At 41.0% G+C, this 19,804-nt stretch overlaps 1 protein-coding gene across 1 annotated transcript; it reads right to left on the bottom strand.

Moving 5' to 3' along the window:
* Positions 1-1,214: 1,214 nt before the first annotated feature.
* Positions 1,215-19,699, bottom strand: blzf1 (basic leucine zipper nuclear factor 1; the record flags this gene model as incomplete). The annotated part of the gene is made up of 7 exons (XM_083998909.1): positions 19,632-19,699; positions 19,251-19,347; positions 17,646-18,133; positions 16,056-16,255; positions 15,226-15,354; positions 2,568-2,835; positions 1,215-1,403 (listed from the first exon to the last, which is right to left on the bottom strand). Exons 2-7 carry the CDS (start codon positions 19,267-19,269, stop codon positions 1,215-1,217), a joined length of 1,293 nt encoding a protein of 430 aa, XP_083855035.1. The 5' UTR covers positions 19,270-19,347; positions 19,632-19,699.
* Positions 19,700-19,804: the final 105 nt, after the last annotated feature.

The following is a 19,804-nucleotide window of genomic DNA, read 5'->3' as shown; positions in this document are numbered from 1 at the left end:
CCTGATGAGTATGACATTATTCAACAAATCAAATCGATCTTTTCTGAAAAATGTTGTTCATATACAGTATAGCGTTTCACACCATAAAAGTCAAACTCTTTGCAAATAACTGGACCAGTGTGTGTGTGTATGTGCATTGATCTGAGCTTCCGTTGAATAATAAAGCTGCACAATAATAGTTCATATCAGTACCGATGAAACACTGAATGTATATCATATCCATTACAGCACAAAATATACAAAATACTTTATATAACAATGTTTTTTTAAAATAAGATAGCACCATCATACTGAGGACCTGCGGCGTTGCAGTGTAAGAGGCTCAACTTATCTTTATCATTGCACAGTTACAGTTTGTGTCCGGCTGAGCTGTTCGGCTGCACCGTCATACCTCTGACCTGTGCAGGACATCCTGTTTGCTCTGCCGTGGACACACTGAGTCATGGAGTAAAAAGAAAATGCAAATGCAAATAAAACTTTATAATAAACCCACACAATCTTAACGGTCAAGTATGATGTTCACTGTTGTAACACTGACTCATCCAAACCTCACAATCCCAGCAGTGAATGAAATGGCTCTGAAATGCAAACATCATCATCATCGTCATGGGTAAAAGGTTGATACAGCAGGTTGATACAGTTTAAAACCATCGTCATTCAGGGCTGCTAAAGCTAAAGCTCTGAAATAGTTTGCACTCACCAGGGTTCCCACTCTTTTCTTGAAATCATTTGACTTTTCCAGGACATTTTCAGCGGCTACAGTCTGACAGACATGTTATTATACATCCTCTGTCCCGTTCATGCTTTGGAGAAGTGTTCTTCTTTTCGACAGTTGTACCTTATTTTGTACATTTTTGTTTCTATGTTTCTTCTTCTCTCAGCCAAGATGTGCAGTCTATGGTTATGCAATAATCTCTTACAGTAACATGCTTAGAAACACAAACATGGGGTCCAATACTGGAAACACTCATCAACTCAAAGTCTCTTGTTTTCTCACTAGGCACTTTTTTTTTTAGAAAATAAATCCTTAGTGAGGTCTGAAAACGGCAAATAGAGCTCTGGTAGCTGATGTAATAAATAATTTCCAGGACAACTGAAGCTTTTCCAGGACATTTGACTTTTTTTCTCATTTTCCATGTGTTTTCCATGGTTGTGTGTCCAAGTGGGAACCCTGACTCGCTCGTGTTCAGACCGTCTGAAACAGTTTGTCCCCTCTACAGCACCAGGATGTCTCCCGTGCAGCGCTCGCAGCAGTTAAACGTGATGTTCTCGTAGCGGGTGTAAGGGTGAAACCTGCCAATGCTTTTCTTGCTGCTGAGGAAACTGGACGAGGCGGAGGAGTCACCGAGCGGAGGCTCCGTGTGGTTTTCTGAACAGGAAATTGGATCCAAACTCTTCAACACCTGGGGCAGATAAAAAAAAAAGAAAACACATCTGTGAACTTGTGGATTTCTTGTCAAACATTACACTGTGTGCACAATTATTAGGCAATGGAGTATTTTGACCTCATCATCATTTCTATACATATTTTCCAACTTTAAGCTATATATAAACCTGAATGTTTGTTGGATTTAAGCACAATGAAGTACTATATTAAGGTGTACATGATTATTAGGCAACTTTTTTACCTTGGACAAAATGGGCCAAAAGAAAAAAAGAAATTGAACATGACTCTGAAAAGTCAACAATTGTAAAATGCCTTTCAGATGGATGCAGCACTCTTAAAAGTAGCTAAATTATTGGGGCATGATCACCGAAAGTCAAATGTTTTGTTGCAAATAGTCAACAGGGTCACAAGGAATGTTTGGAGAAAAAGAAAAATACGCAAATTAACGGCTAAAGTTTTGAAAATAATTAAACATGAAGCTACCAGGCAGGAACCCTCTCATTATAAAAAAAAATACACATCATCTCACTACTTAAATCCAACAAACATTCAAGTTTATATCGCTTGAAGTTGGAAAACATGTATAAAAAGGATGATGAGGTCAAAATACTCACACAGTGTAGAGAATGAGACAATCAAAGGACACACACATCCTACAGACAATTAAAACTAGGTGCTGCTGGACCACAATGTGGAGTCTGCACACTAGAATATGATAATATCGCACCTACATCTCTCTTATACATTGCTGTGGATCCTTTGTAAATCCTTTGTTATCCTCTGTCACTATTTTTTAGAGCAGCAGAGGTGCCTCTTTAGATAGATAGATATTTTAGATAGATATATTATATTAATAAGATATTTTTTCTTCGTGATATTTGCATCTCATGACAGTTTACACCTGATGTTTTTGTCATGTAATATTCAAGTTGTTTTGATATTTTCAGAAGTGGATTATGTGATTGTTATATGTATTGAACTGTGCAGGCTTTTTAGCTTTGTTGATCACTAAGCAGGTGTATCTCTGCAGCAGCTTCACATCTGATGAAGCCCGGGACAAAACGTCACATGTGGTGATATTCATATTAAATATTCTGGAGCATATTCTAGCGTGCAGACTCTATTTTTCAGTTTTTGACTGTGTGTGACTGATCATTGTACATGGATGTGGAGTTTGTACCTTCTCAGCCATCTTCTCAGCCGGTGTGCTGCAGAGCTGCTCAGCTGTCGTGCTGCTGCTCTTCACTGCAGTGTTGCTGCTGCTGCTGATGCTGCTGCTGCTGCTGCTGCTGATGCTGGTGTTGGTGTTGCCCAGCAGGTGACCGTTGATGGCGTCTGCTAGCTTGAGATTGGCTGCTGCCAGCTCCCGTGTGCTGAGGGGCTGCGCACTGGGGTAGTAGGTCTGCTGCCGGCCCCACTGCAGAGACACCAGGAGCTGTTCCAGAGATCTGACCACACAAGAGAAAAGAAACATCGGCACATGGACTCTGTTGTTTGATCCACGCTTTAGTATCAGTGTCTCAGCTACGAGGGCTTGAATTTTATGGGCTCAAAATGTAATGTTCATCAGGCTTTCCACCTATCTGATTGGCTATATCGGATCGGCCGATATTTAGCATTTTATGTAATTTGTGAGATCGGCCGTAATGTCTTCATTCATGGATCCATTCATGGATCGTTAGCTAATGATTCAAGATTAGAACAACTTTATTGTCCGTCACATAGTGACAAGGCTCAAAACATAAACTCCACAAAGACATAAAACACACATTAAAACCAATGAGATTTGTTTCTTTTGATTTAAACAAACAAAGCAAAATAGACACGTCTCATTTGTCAAACATTGGCAAAAAATAGAAAAAGCATGCAGCTCCCTGATGGATAGATGGACAGTTTTCAGAAGGCCAACATTTCTATATTAAAAATGCTTTAAAAAAATAAAAACCATTGCAATATTTCAGTTTTGGAAATACTGATTTTTAGGTCTTCACTGAATGTTAGTCATAATTATAACTATTAAAATAAACTGAAGAAATAAAGACAGTGTGTAATGGACATATAGGCCTATATAATGTGTTAGTTTCACTTTAATTGAACACATTCTACATCGCGGAGGCGACGTCTCTCCTTCACCTCTGAAACGGGGCAGAGCTCCGTGGGAAACACCTGCCTGACACAGCAACGGACATGCACGGGGGGAAAGAACGGCGTCGCCGTCGCACCGAATGCACGCGGATACGCGCCGCTTTAATGAGCGCACGTCGCGTCTACATTGGAGGTGAATAGGAAGGCTGTTACCAGTATAATCAGAGACCATGAATGAGTTGTCGCACACACTGAGGTGAGCAGCAGCAGAGCGGCCGCACCGTGACCGTGGTCCGCTCCAGCTGCCTGGTGTCTCCATTACGCACCACGCGTCTTTTCAGTCACTTGTCCAAGTTCTCCTTTACTTTTTTTTTTCGAGACAACACTCATTATCTCTCTCTCTTTTACCGGCGGTGTCAGCTGATGTGCACATCTGCAGCAACCCAAACAAATGCACATGTTACTGTTGACTGGCTCTATTCCAGCCACATGATTGGTTCGGCGCGAAGGAAATCTCACGGCCTTTTACACCGCGGACGTAACGAATAAACGTGAGCCAGGGGCCAAAATTCGAAACAAATATATATTTTTTTAATCATAATTCTCATTATTCTCCTGATGTCGGTTTAATGTAAACCGATTGCGCTGATATGCGTCATGTGACAGACAGCGGGGCAGTGCTGCAGCTGCTGTGCTGTGATGGACCTGATCAGACTGGTGGTGGTCCACAGTCAATCAGTCCCAGATCCTCCACCGTCAGCAGATCCCCCGAAAGCCCCCGCAATAATACATCGACAAGAAGTTAAGTGACAAGTTACACCTTTTCGTCGGCTTATTATTTGCGGATTTTTTTTTTTATAGCCTATATAACATTATCGTTATTGGCCTCAGACGAGTCTCGGACTTGCAGAGCAGCTACAGTAGCGTTGTGACCTCAACCATGGTTGGTGAGAGCAGAAATGTTGTTGTAGGCCTGTGCATATTCTCATTTGTCCAGGTCATAGTATTTCAAAGGAGGTTAAATCGAAAGCAACTGGACTTATACTGAGTCTCCACACCAGATAGTTGGACCAGTCCCAGCCTGGTCAGATGCTACATGAACTGATGAAGCCTCTTGGGTGAAGGTGAAACGTCTTCCTAGACAAATAACTAAGTCCAGTTGAACCTCCTTTGAAAAAAAAAAAAGTTGTTGGTGGGCTCGTGAATTTTTTTTTTTTGACACGAGTCAAGGAGCGATAAATCGCGTATCTCGCGTTTGGTCGCGCGTCACAACTCGAGCGAAAAAAAAGCGTTCCTCGTGTTTGGTGGGAAGCCCCTCGTGGGTCTTCCCATCACCTCATGACATCATGACATTATGACATCATCGCCTCATGGCATCATGACATCATGGCATCATGACATCATGACATCATCACCTCATGGCATCATGACATCATCACCTCATGGCATCATGACATCATGGCATCATGGCATCATGACATCATGGCATCATGACATCATGACATCATCACCTCATGGCATCATGACATCATGACATCATCACCTCATGGCATCATCACCTCATGGCATCATGGCATCATGGCATCATGACATCATGACATTATGACATTATGACATCATCACATCATGACATCATGGCATCATGGCATCATGACATTATGACATCATGACATTATGACATCATCACATCATGACATCATGGCATCATGGCATCATGACATCATGACATCATGGCATCATGACATCATGGCATCATGACATCATGACATCATCACCTCATGGCATCATGACATCATGACATCATCACCTCATGGCATCATCACCTCATGGCATCATGGCATCATGGCATCATGGCATCATGGCATCATGACATTATGACATTATGACATCATCACATCATGACATCATGGCATCATGGCATCATGACATTATGACATCATGACATTATGACATCATCACATCATGACATCATGGCATCATGGCATCATGACATCATGACATTATGACATTATGACATCATCACATCATGACATCATGGCATCATGGCATCATGACATTATGACATCATGACATTATGACATCATCACATCATGGCATCATGGCATCATGACATCATGACATCATGACATCATCACATCATGACATCATGGCATCATGGCATCATGACATCATGACATCATGACATCATGACATTATGACATCATGGCATCATCACATCATGACATCATGGCATCATGACATTATGACATCATGACATTATGACATCATCGCCTCATGGCATCATGACATCATGGCATCATGACATCATGACATCATCACCTCATGGCATCATGACATCATCACCTCATGGCATCATGACATCATGGCATCATGGCATCATGACATTATGACATCATGACATTATGACATCATCACATCATGGCATCATGGCATCATGACATTATGACATCATGACATTATGACATTATGACATCATGACATCATGACATCATCACATCATGACATCATGGCATCATGACATCATGACATCATCACCTCATGGCATCATGACATCATGACATCATCACCTCATGGCATCATGACATCATGACATCATGGCATCATGACATCATGGCATCATGACATCATGACATCATCACCTCATGGCATCATGACATCATGACATCATCACCTCATGGCATCATCACCTCATGGCATCATGGCATCATGGCATCATGACATCATGACATCATCACATCATGACATCATGGCATCATGGCATCATGACATCATGACATCATGACATCATGACATTATGACATCATGGCATCATCACATCATGACATTATGACATTATGACATCATGACATTATGACATCATCGCCTCATGGCATCATCACATCATGACATTATGACATTATGACATCATGACATTATGACATCATGACATTATGACATCATCGCCTCATGGCATCATGACATCATGACATCATGACATTATGACATCATCGCCTCATGGCATCATCACATCATGACATTATGACATCATGACATTATGACATCATGACATCATCACATCATGACATTATGACATCATGACATTATGGCATCATGACATTATGACATCATGACATTATGACATCATCGCCTCATGGCATCATGACATCATGACATCATCACCTCATGGCATCATGACATCATGACATCATCACCTCATGGCATCATGACATCATGACATCATCACCTCATGGCATCATCACCTCATGGCATCATGGCATCATGGCATCATGACATCATGACATTATGACATTATGACATCATCACATCATGACATCATGGCATCATGGCATCATGACATTATGACATCATGACATTATGACATCATCACATCATGACATCATGGCATCATGGCATCATGACATCATGACATTATGACATTATGACATCATCACATCATGACATCATGGCATCATGGCATCATGACATTATGACATCATGACATTATGACATCATCACATCATCACATCATGGCATCATGGCATCATGACATCATGACATCATGACATCATCACATCATGACATCATGGCATCATGGCATCATGACATCATGACATCATGACATCATGACATTATGACATCATGGCATCATCACATCATGACATCATGGCATCATGACATTATGACATCATGACATTATGACATCATCGCCTCATGGCATCATGACATCATGGCATCATGACATCATGACATCATCACCTCATGGCATCATGACATCATCACCTCATGGCATCATGACATCATGGCATCATGGCATCATGACATTATGACATCATGACATTATGACATCATCACATCATGGCATCATGGCATCATGACATTATGACATCATGACATTATGACATTATGACATCATGACATCATGACATCATCACATCATGACATCATGGCATCATGACATCATGACATCATCACCTCATGGCATCATGACATCATGACATCATCACCTCATGGCATCATGACATCATGACATCATGGCATCATGACATCATGGCATCATGACATCATGACATCATCACCTCATGGCATCATGACATCATGACATCATCACCTCATGGCATCATGGCATCATGGCATCATGACATCATGACATCATCACATCATGACATCATGGCATCATGGCATCATGACATCATGACATCATGACATCATGACATTATGACATCATGGCATCATCACATCATGACATTATGACATTATGACATCATGACATTATGACATCATCGCCTCATGGCATCATGACATCATGGCATCATGACATCATGACATCATCACCTCATGGCATCATGACATCATCACCTCATGGCATCATGACATCATGGCATCATGGCATCATGACATCATGGCATCATGACATCATGACATCATCACCTCATGGCATCATGACATCATGACATCATCACCTCATGGCATCATCACCTCATGGCATCATGGCATCATGGCATCATGGCATCATGACATCATGACATTATGACATTATGACATCATCACATCATGACATCATGGCATCATGGCATCATGACATTATGACATCATGACATTATGACATCATCACATCATGACATCATGGCATCATGGCATCATGACATCATGACATCATGACATCATGACATCATCACCTCATGGCATCATGACATCATGACATCATCACCTCATGGCATCATCACCTCATGGCATCATGGCATCATGGCATCATGGCATCATGACATCATGACATCATGGCATCATGACATCATGACATCATCACCTCATGGCATCATGACATCATGACATCATGGCATCATGACATCATGACATCATCACCTCATGGAATCATGACATCATGACATCATCACCTCATGGCATCATCACCTCATGGCATCATGGCATCATGGCATCATGGCATCATGACATCATGACATCATGACATCATGACATCATGACATTATGACATTATGACATCATCACATCATGACATCATGGCATCATGGCATCATGACATTATGACATCATGACATTATGACATCATCACATCATGACATCATGGCATCATGGCATCATGACATCATGACATTATGACATTATGACATCATCACATCATGACATCATGGCATCATGGCATCATGACATTATGACATCATGACATTATGACATCATCACATCATGGCATCATGGCATCATGACATCATGACATCATCACATCATGACATCATGGCATCATGGCATCATGACATCATGACATCATGACATCATGACATTATGACATCATGGCATCATCACATCATGACATCATGGCATCATGACATTATGACATCATGACATTATGACATCATCGCCTCATGGCATCATGACATCATGGCATCATGACATCATGACATCATCACCTCATGGCATCATGACATCATCACCTCATGGCATCATGACATCATGGCATCATGACATTATGACATCATGACATTATGACATCATCACATCATGGCATCATGGCATCATGACATTATGACATCATGACATTATGACATTATGACATCATGACATCATGACATCATCACATCATGACATCATGGCATCATGACATCATCACCTCATGGCATCATGACATCATGACATCATCACCTCATGGCATCATGACATCATGACATCATGGCATCATGACATCATGGCATCATGACATCATGACATCATCACCTCATGGCATCATGACATCATGACATCATCACCTCATGGCATCATCACCTCATGGCATCATGGCATCATGGCATCATGACATCATGACATCATCACATCATGACATCATGGCATCATGGCATCATGACATCATGACATCATGACATCATGACATTATGACATCATGGCATCATCACATCATGACATTATGACATCATGACATTATGACATCATGACATTATGACATCATGACATCATCACATCATGACATTATGACATCATGACATTATGGCATCATGACATTATGACATCATGACATTATGACATCATCGCCTCATGGCATCATGACATCATGACATCATCACCTCATGGCATCATGACATCATGACATCATCACCTCATGGCATCATGACATCATGACATCATCACCTCATGGCATCATCACCTCATGGCATCATGGCATCATGGCATCATGGCATCATGACATCATGACATTATGACATTATGACATCATCACATCATGACATCATGGCATCATGGCATCATGACATTATGACATCATGACATTATGACATCATCACATCATGACATCATGGCATCATGGCATCATGACATCATGACATTATGACATTATGACATCATCACATCATGACATCATGGCATCATGGCATCATGACATTATGACATCATGACATTATGACATCATCACATCATCACATCATGGCATCATGGCATCATGACATCATGACATCATCACATCATGACATCATGGCATCATGGCATCATGACATCATGACATCATGACATTATGACATCATGGCATCATCACATCATGACATCATGGCATCATGACATTATGACATCATGACATTATGACATCATCGCCTCATGGCATCATGACATCATGGCATCATGACATCATGACATCATCACCTCATGGCATCATGACATCATCACCTCATGGCATCATGACATCATGGCATCATGGCATCATGACATTATGACATTATGACATCATCACATCATGGCATCATGGCATCATGACATTATGACATCATGACATTATGACATTATGACATCATGACATTATGACATTATGACATCATGACATCATGACATCATCACATCATGACATCATGGCATCATGACATCATGACATCATCACCTCATGGCATCATGACATCATCACCTCATGGCATCATGACATCATGACATCATGGCATCATGACATCATGACATCATCACCTCATGGCATCATGACATCATGACATCATCACCTCATGGCATCATCACCTCATGGCATCATGGCATCATGACATCATGACATCATCACATCATGACATCATGGCATCATGGCATCATGACATCATGACATCATGACATCATGACATTATGACATCATGGCATCATCACATCATGACATTATGACATTATGACATCATGACATTATGACATCATCGCCTCATGGCATCATCACATCATGACATTATGACATCATGACATTATGACATCATGACATTATGACATCATGACATTATGACATCATCGCCTCATGGCATCATGACATCATGACATCATGACATTATGACATCATCGCCTAATGGCATCATCACATCATGACATTATGACATCATGACATCATCACATCATGACATTATGACATCATGACATTATGACATCATCGCCTCATGGCATCATGACATCATGACATCATCACCTCATGGCATCATGACATCATGACATCATCACCTCATGGCATCATGACATCATGACATCATCACCTCATGGCATCATCACCTCATGGCATCATGACATCATGACATCATGACATTATGACATTATGACATCATCACATCATGACATCATGGCATCATGGCATCATGACATCATGGCATCATGACATCATGACATTATGACATCATGACATTATGACATCATCACATCATGACATCATGGCATCATGGCATCATGACATCATGACATCATGACATTATGACATCATGACATTATGACATCATCACATCATGACATCATGGCATCATGGCATCATGACATCATGACATTATGACATTATGACATCATCACATCATGACATCATGGCATCATGGCATCATGACATTATGACATCATGACATTATGACATCATCACATCATCACATCATGGCATCATGGCATCATGACATCATGACATCATCACATCATGACATCATGGCATCATGGCATCATGACATCATGACATCATGACATTATGACATCATGGCATCATCACATCATGACATCATGGCATCATGACATTATGACATCATGACATTATGACATCATCGCCTCATGGCATCATGACATCATGGCATTATGACATCATCGCCTCATGGCATCATCACATCATGACATTATGACATCATGACATTATGACATCATGACATCATCACATCATGACATTATGACATCATGACATTATGGCATCATGACATTATGACATCATGACATTATGACATCATCGCCTCATGGCATCATGACATCATGACATCATCACCTCATGGCATCATGACATCATGACATCATCACCTCATGGCATCATGACATCATGACATCATCACCTCATGGCATCATCACCTCATGGCATCATGACATCATGACATCATGACATTATGACATTATGACATCATCACATCATGACATCATGGCATCATGGCATCATGACATCATGGCATCATGACATCATGACATTATGACATCATGACATTATGACATCATCACATCATGACATCATGGCATCATGGCATCATGACATCATGACATCATGACATTATGACATCATGACATTATGACATCATCACATCATGACATCATGGCATCATGGCATCATGACATCATGACATTATGACATTATGACATCATCACATCATGACATCATGGCATCATGGCATCATGACATTATGACATCATGACATTATGACATCATCACATCATCACATCATGGCATCATGGCATCATGACATCATGACATCATGACATCATCACATCATGACATCATGGCATCATGGCATCATGACATCATGACATCATGACATCATGACATTATGACATCATGGCATCATCACATCATGACATCATGGCATCATGACATTATGACATCATGACATTATGACATCATCGCCTCATGGCATCATGACATCATGGCATCATGACATCATGACATCATCACCTCATGGCATCATGACATCATCACCTCATGGCATCATGACATCATGGCATCATGGCATCATGACATTATGACATCATGACATTATGACATTATGACATTATGACATCATGACATCATGACATCATCACATCATGACATCATGGCATCATGACATCATGACATCATCACCTCATGGCATCATGACATCATGACATCATCACCTCATGGCATCATGACATCATGACATCATGGCATCATGACATCATGGCATCATGACATCATGACATCATCACCTCATGGCATCATGACATCATGACATCATCACCTCATGGCATCATCACCTCATGGCATCATGGCATCATGGCATCATGGCATCATGACATCATGACATCATCACATCATGACATTATGACATTATGACATCATGGCATCATGGCATCATGACATCATGACATCATCACATCATGACATTATGACATCATGGCATCATCACATCATGACATCATGGCATCATGACATTATGACATCATGACATTATGACATCATCGCCTCATGGCATCATGACATCATGGCATCATGACATCATGACATCATCACCTCATGGCATCATGACATCATGACATCATCACCTCATGGCATCATGACATCATGGCATCATGGCATCATGACATTATGACATCATGACATTATGACATCATCACATCATGGCATCATGGCATCATGACATTATGACATCATGGCATCATGACATTATGACATCATGACATTATGACATCATCACATCATGACATCATGGCATCATGACATCATGACATCATCACCTCATGGCATCATGACATCATGACATCATCACCTCATGGCATCATGACATCATGACATCATGGCATCATGACATCATGGCATCATGACATCATGACATCATCACCTCATGGCATCATGACATCATGACATCATCACCTCATGGCATCATCACCTCATGGCATCATGGCATCATGGCATCATGGCATCATGACATCATGACATTATGACATTATGACATCATCACATCATGACATCATGGCATCATGGCATCATGACATTATGACATCATGACATTATGACATCATCACATCATGACATCATGGCATCATGGCATCATGACATCATGACATTATGACATTATGACATCATCACATCATGACATCATGGCATCATGGCATCATGACATTATGACATCATGACATTATGACATCATCACATCATCACATCATGGCATCATGGCATCATGACATCATGACATCATGACATCATCACATCATGACATCATGGCATCATGACATCATGACATCATGACATCATGACATTATGACATCATGGCATCATCACATCATGACATCATGGCATCATGGCATCATGACATCATGACATCATGACATTATGACATCATGACATTATGACATCATCGCCTCATGGCATCATGACATCATGGCATCATGACATCATGACATCATCACCTCATGGCATCATGACATCATCACCTCATGGCATCATGACATCATGGCATCATGGCATCATGGCATCATGACATCATGACATTATGACATTATGACATCATCACATCATGACATCATGGCATCATGGCATCATGGCATCATGACATCATGACATCATCACATCATGACATCATGGCATCATGACATCATGACATCATGACATCATGATCACCCCTCGTGGGTCTTCCCACCAAACACGATGAAAAGGACGAAGACGCGAAGGTCCCGTCGCCATAAAAGAATCGCGTGTATTGCGTCGCAAAAAAAAAAAGTCGCGTATACCGCGTCTCGCGCCTAATCGCGTCTCGCGCCGAATCGCGTCTTTGCGTCACGGCCTTTTACACCGCGGACGTAACGAATAAACGGTGACGGTGTGAACGAACAACATAGAACAGGACCAGACGTGGCGTTGTTTCCTCTTTTCACCGACAGCTCCACTCTCCCTTACTTACACTAACTACTGTTATTGTTGAGAGCAGAGCATTGTGGGATTTGTAGTTTTTGACCAATCGCAGGTTGTGCTCTTTCTTTTTTGTGATTCTCCCGGTTCACACATGTATTTTTTTTTTTAGGGGCAAATGCGAGTGAAATGCTCGCCCATGGTGGGCATAAGAAAATTTAAGACCTGTCTAAAATTATTTAAGACTTGAACACAATAATTCAACAAATTTAAGACATTTTAAGGCCTAAAATTTAGATTTTCAAATTTTAGACTTTTTAAGACTAAGATACTGGAGATACTGAATTTTAGGTCTTCACTGAATGTTAGTCATAATTATTACTATTAAAATAAACTGAATAAATAAAAGACATGGGATGTTCCATTCAGTGTGTAATGGACATATAGGCCTATATAATGTGTTAGTTTCACTTTAATTGAACACATTCTACATCGCGGAGGCGACGTCTCTCCTCCACCTCTGAAACGGGGCAGAGCTCCGTGGGAGACACCTGCCTGACACAGCAACGGACATGCACGGGGGAAAAACGGCGTCGCCGTCGCACCGACTGCACGCGGCTACGCGCCGCTTTGGGTAACGAGCGCACACGTCGCGCGTCAACATTGGAGGTAGGCTGTTACCAGTATAATCAGAGACCATGAATGAGTTCACCTCAGTTTCACGTGATTGTCACTGTCAGCCTGTTAGAAAAACATTTTACTGACCCCAGCTGAGACGCTGAGACCCCCCCTCCACCTCAAAAACAAAAACTCACCTAATTGGTCATGAAAAAAGCGAGTTTCGCTTTTCATCTGTCGCTATGGGAGGAATTTGTTTTACCAGCAGGAAATATTCTTTGACAATTGCCTAATAAAGTCAAGGGTCTTTAATTCATAGGGCGAGTGGTTTTGTTACCTGTGAGTGAGCACCATGTCCCCAGAAAACTCTTCTCTTTCCAACAGCAGGTCCTGAATTGCACCTTGTGCCTCTCTGGTCTGTCTTTGCAGAGCTGCTCTGGCGTTCGTCAGCTCCTCTGCCATGACCCTGAAGAGACAATATTCACATTAAGGGTATATACAGGAATCTTGAAGTTAATTTTAATACCTTTTTAAGACTTTTTCAAGACCTTCTCAATATTTTTTAATACCTCACCGCCACTTCAAGCTGTAACCATTTACATCAGTGACACTTTTACTGTAACAGTTTTAGTTTGTGATAAAGACTATAGACCACTATGATACAACAGAATTCAAAATAGGCTGGGATAATAAATCAAAGGCAAATTTTATCAAAAAACAAAACAAAAAAACATTGCTCCACTCAAAAAACAAAAACAACAATCTTCTTTTCTTTTTTATGTACCGGTTCATCTTTGGTTTTTAATAAAATGAATAAATCCACACACTTTTACAATGTTTTTTAGGACTCAAACTCTTGGACAGCTAATTCAGAAAAAATACCGTCAAAATTTAAGACTTTATAAAGTCGTGAAAAGACTTTTTAATACTTTTTAAGGGTCTTAATTTTCCCAAAATTGATTTATCACCTTTTAATACTTTTCAAGACCCCGCGGATACCCTGAAAGTCTTCATCCAGAGTTATAACATTGATACTCCTCCGCGTACACATAAAGCGATTATGAAATGACAGGAGCAGGTGGTGCTTTCCAATAAAACCCATCTATCCCATCCCTTTTTTTTTCTTCTTTTTTTTTTCCAACCATTTCTATTTTGTCCGTTTCATACCTGCTGGCGAGGAACTTGCTCCTCCAGACGTCACACTGGATGCTCATTCGCTCCAGCTGCTCCGCGGTGTGAGCCAGGCTGCGGCCCAGAGCCTCGTTCTCCAGGATCAGCTGGTTCTTCTCCCGCGCCAGACGCTCAAAGTGATACTGAAGGTCATCGCCCACCGACGCCACCAGCAGCTTCTTCAGCTCCCGGTTCACCTGGAGCGGATAAACAGTAACAAGTTCATTTCACAGCTGATGGAGACACACATGAGGAAATAAAGTGTTTCTTTTCAAAATAAACAGAAGAACAGTGGTGTTATCTCGTGGACAATGAAAGAGCAGGATTCCTGCGTATTAACAACTGTATGTCCGGACTGAAACGGGAAAAAAAGCATTCAGTTTCTCTGCCGCCTCTCCAATCTGAACTGAAATAATCAAAATGTATTTCACTGGAAGCCTTCTGTGCTGTGTTAATAAAAAAACGGATATCAATCGAACAGTGCCTGTGTTCCTTCCTAAACTCATCTGTAACCATAACTCCTGCGCTTTATTTGTCAAATCTTTTGTATTTCAATGTTTGTTTTTGTTATTGTTATCTATCTGGCTTTATTCACTATGCAGTGTGCTGCTGCCTTTCTTGGCCAGGTCACCCTTAGGAAAGAAGTCTTGACCTCAATGGGTCAATATGGTTAAATAAAGGTTAAATTAAAAAAAAAAGTTAATAAATAATGTCTCATATAGAGGAAAGTTCAGCTATTATAGATTCTCCTACTTGTGGTGAGGAAAATGATTACCCTGTCCTGGTTTAAACCTCTACCTCCATACCTTCAACACTGGTGAGAGAGACTAAAGGAACTTTATTTTATGGAAAAGAAAAATGCAAAATTTAAAGAGACACCGAGGAGTTTGCTTTTGGTTATAAAAGAGTCTCATATTAAAGTGGATGAATCTACGTTACCCACACTTGTTAATGGGTCCATTTTAGATAAATATATTGTTTTGTCTTTATAGTTATTTTGATGAGTGATCAACTCGCCCAGCATTTCCTAGTTTCGGTTTCCCGGACGCTGCCCGGATCGCTAGTTGGCATCGTTTATGGTCTGAACTACGACGGTATCTGATCGTCTTCCAACCTCCGACTTTCATTCTTGATTAATGAAAACATTCTTGGCAAATGTTTTCGCTTTCGTCCGTCTTGCGCCGGTCCAAGAATTTCACAGTGCGCGCGGAGGCTCATGGGAAATGTAGTGTGAGAACACTTTCCGAAACTCCTCGTAGTCCCTTTAAGGACTTGACTTTATTGACTTGTTTTTGGTTTTGTGGGCCCCAGTCATCTCCCATTTTGGATGGCCAGACAGATGAAATGAAAACAGCTTGTCGTGAGAAGTTTTTTTTTTTTTTGTGGAGGTCTCCTGTCCAATGTATTTTCTTTGTTTTGTGGGATGTCCATTTGTGATGTAGATCTTGAACCAGGTTTGTATGTTTGCTGAGACACCAACTGTTCCTTGGTTGTTGTGTTTTGTCTTTAGTGTATTGTTTTGTTTTTATATGCATAGTTTTAAATAACTAATCTAATAGTCTAATATCTAAACAAAGCTGAACTCACCTCTGTTTGCACACGGAGCTGGTTCGAGAGGCCTTCCTTATCCTGCAGCAGCCGGCGCTCTGAGTTCTCCAGCTTCTCCAGCTGAATCCTCCAGTCTTCCACCAGAGGCAGCGGGGGCGAGTGTTGCTCCTCCGCCTCCCCTCTCTCCTCGGCAGCTCCTACCACGCGGCTGCTCCGGCTGATTGCTGCTCGTGGGACGACGATCCTCACGGCCTCCACCTCTGTGCAGTTCTCGCGGCTCACTTTACCCAGGTGCAGCACCCCCAGGGGCCGAGGGGCCGGAGGAGGCGGAGCAGCAGCAGCAGGATGGGCCGACTCTGGGCTGCGTTTAGCGGATGATTCTGGGCTGCGTTTTGGACTCGCCACCTTCAGGAGGGGAACCGCGGACGGACTCGGTGGCCGTGTGTCTGTGTTTACCTCCAGGATGGCTCTCGGCTTTTCAGTTTCCATGCCATCGCCAGCGCCTCGGACGGGCGCTCTGGCAGAAGCTGTAGGGAAGTAAATGAGATCCAGTTGTGAACATGTGAGACGACCAAAACCTAATCACAGTGCAATACGGCAAATTGAATGTATGGTTGTGTGTTTTGTTTTATTTCATTATTAGATAGATAGATAGATAGATAGATAGATAGATAGATAGATAGATAGATAGATAGATAGATAGATAGATAGATAGATAGATAGATAGATAGATACTTTATTAATCCCAGAAGGTTAAATTCAAGTCTCTCTCGCTCATCCAGACAGTTAAAACAGTTAAAACACAGACCAGTGCATACAATAAATACATACAAAGCCAGCCTAGTGTGCAGTGTAAGAGCACGTATAAATGTGGAAGTGGAGCTATAGAATAAAATCACAGTGTAAGTGCATGATAAGAATTGTATAAAAGATAAAAGACTGGATAAAAAACTATAAATAAAATAAATACCAACTAATAAAACAGATCAATAAAAATTATTGCACAGGTTCTAGTCAGTAGCAGGAGCACAAGCCATTAGCTGAGGACTATTAACATTATTTATTCTAGACATTTTTTTTTCAAGCTCATCTACAGTCTCTTTTTTATTTATCTTGATGGTTGCACTGTCTGGTTTGACATTTTAAATTTCATTGTACATGTAACAATGACAATAAAGGATATTCTATTCTATTCTATTCTGTGTTGAACCTCAAAATATGCAAATAATGATAATGACAGTGGGATTTTAGTGGGCTGTTGTGCCAAACAAACAAGTTCCTTTACATTTGGAGAACATGATTTATAGGCCAGGGTGTTTCTGCAGCACTACAACACTTGGTGGCAACAATGTGACACATTTTGCCCTTATCTGATATGATAAATCAATAATCAAAACAGTCGTTGATGACTTTTCTGTGGCCAAACTAATCAGATAAACACATCAGCTCAAGATGTCAAGACATTAAATGCATTATTCTCAGTCTAAAGAGGCAAACTCTACACACGATGGATATGAAGAAACCAGTCTCCTGCTTATTCATCTAAAGATAAGTCAAATTTGATGTGATATTATTAATAAACTGTGAACGAAACTGTGAAAAAGTCTCTTGTGTCTTGAATAAAACAGGAAACAATGCACATACCTCTCACAACAGCAGTCATGGTGGCTGGTTGTGTCGCTAGCTGTAAATGGAGCCTGTGGTTTCAATGAAACCCGGTGCGAGTCGACTCTTCTTCTTCCTGTGGCGATAAACAAAAAGAGAAAGTATTTTGTTGTTATTATTATTTTATAGCACTCAGATTTGTTTTGTTTGCTTCAGCGGTTCAAAGAGAGGCCGCTAGTCAAAGGTCGGAGTTAATCGCTGCTGTAGTGAGATGATAACGGTGGCCTTTCGCCGGGCGGTTCGCTTATAACGTAAACAGAAAGTTTAATAACAACCCAGATTACGGCAACATAACACAACTACAGTGACTTTTATCAACAAAACTGGGATTTATTCAAACTCTTAAATAACGTACCGGACGATTGTGGGTCCAACTCCCTCGATTAAATCGCTGTAAACCTCAGAAGAGCTGTTTGGTTTATTTTGTCACCGGAAACAGTTGGCTCCTTGTGACGAAGTGGAAAAATATTCGTGTTATCCTGAGTTTCGTCTCTCAGGCACAACTTCCGGTCCGATGCAAGGAGCTCATTGTT

The sequence above is a fragment of the Trachurus trachurus genome, assembly GCF_905171665.1.
Source record: "Trachurus trachurus genome assembly, chromosome: 3".
Lineage (NCBI taxonomy): Eukaryota > Metazoa > Chordata > Actinopteri > Carangiformes > Carangidae > Trachurus > Trachurus trachurus.
The sequence above is the reverse complement of the archived record's forward strand: the minus strand, read 5'-3'. Positions and strand labels throughout refer to the sequence as shown.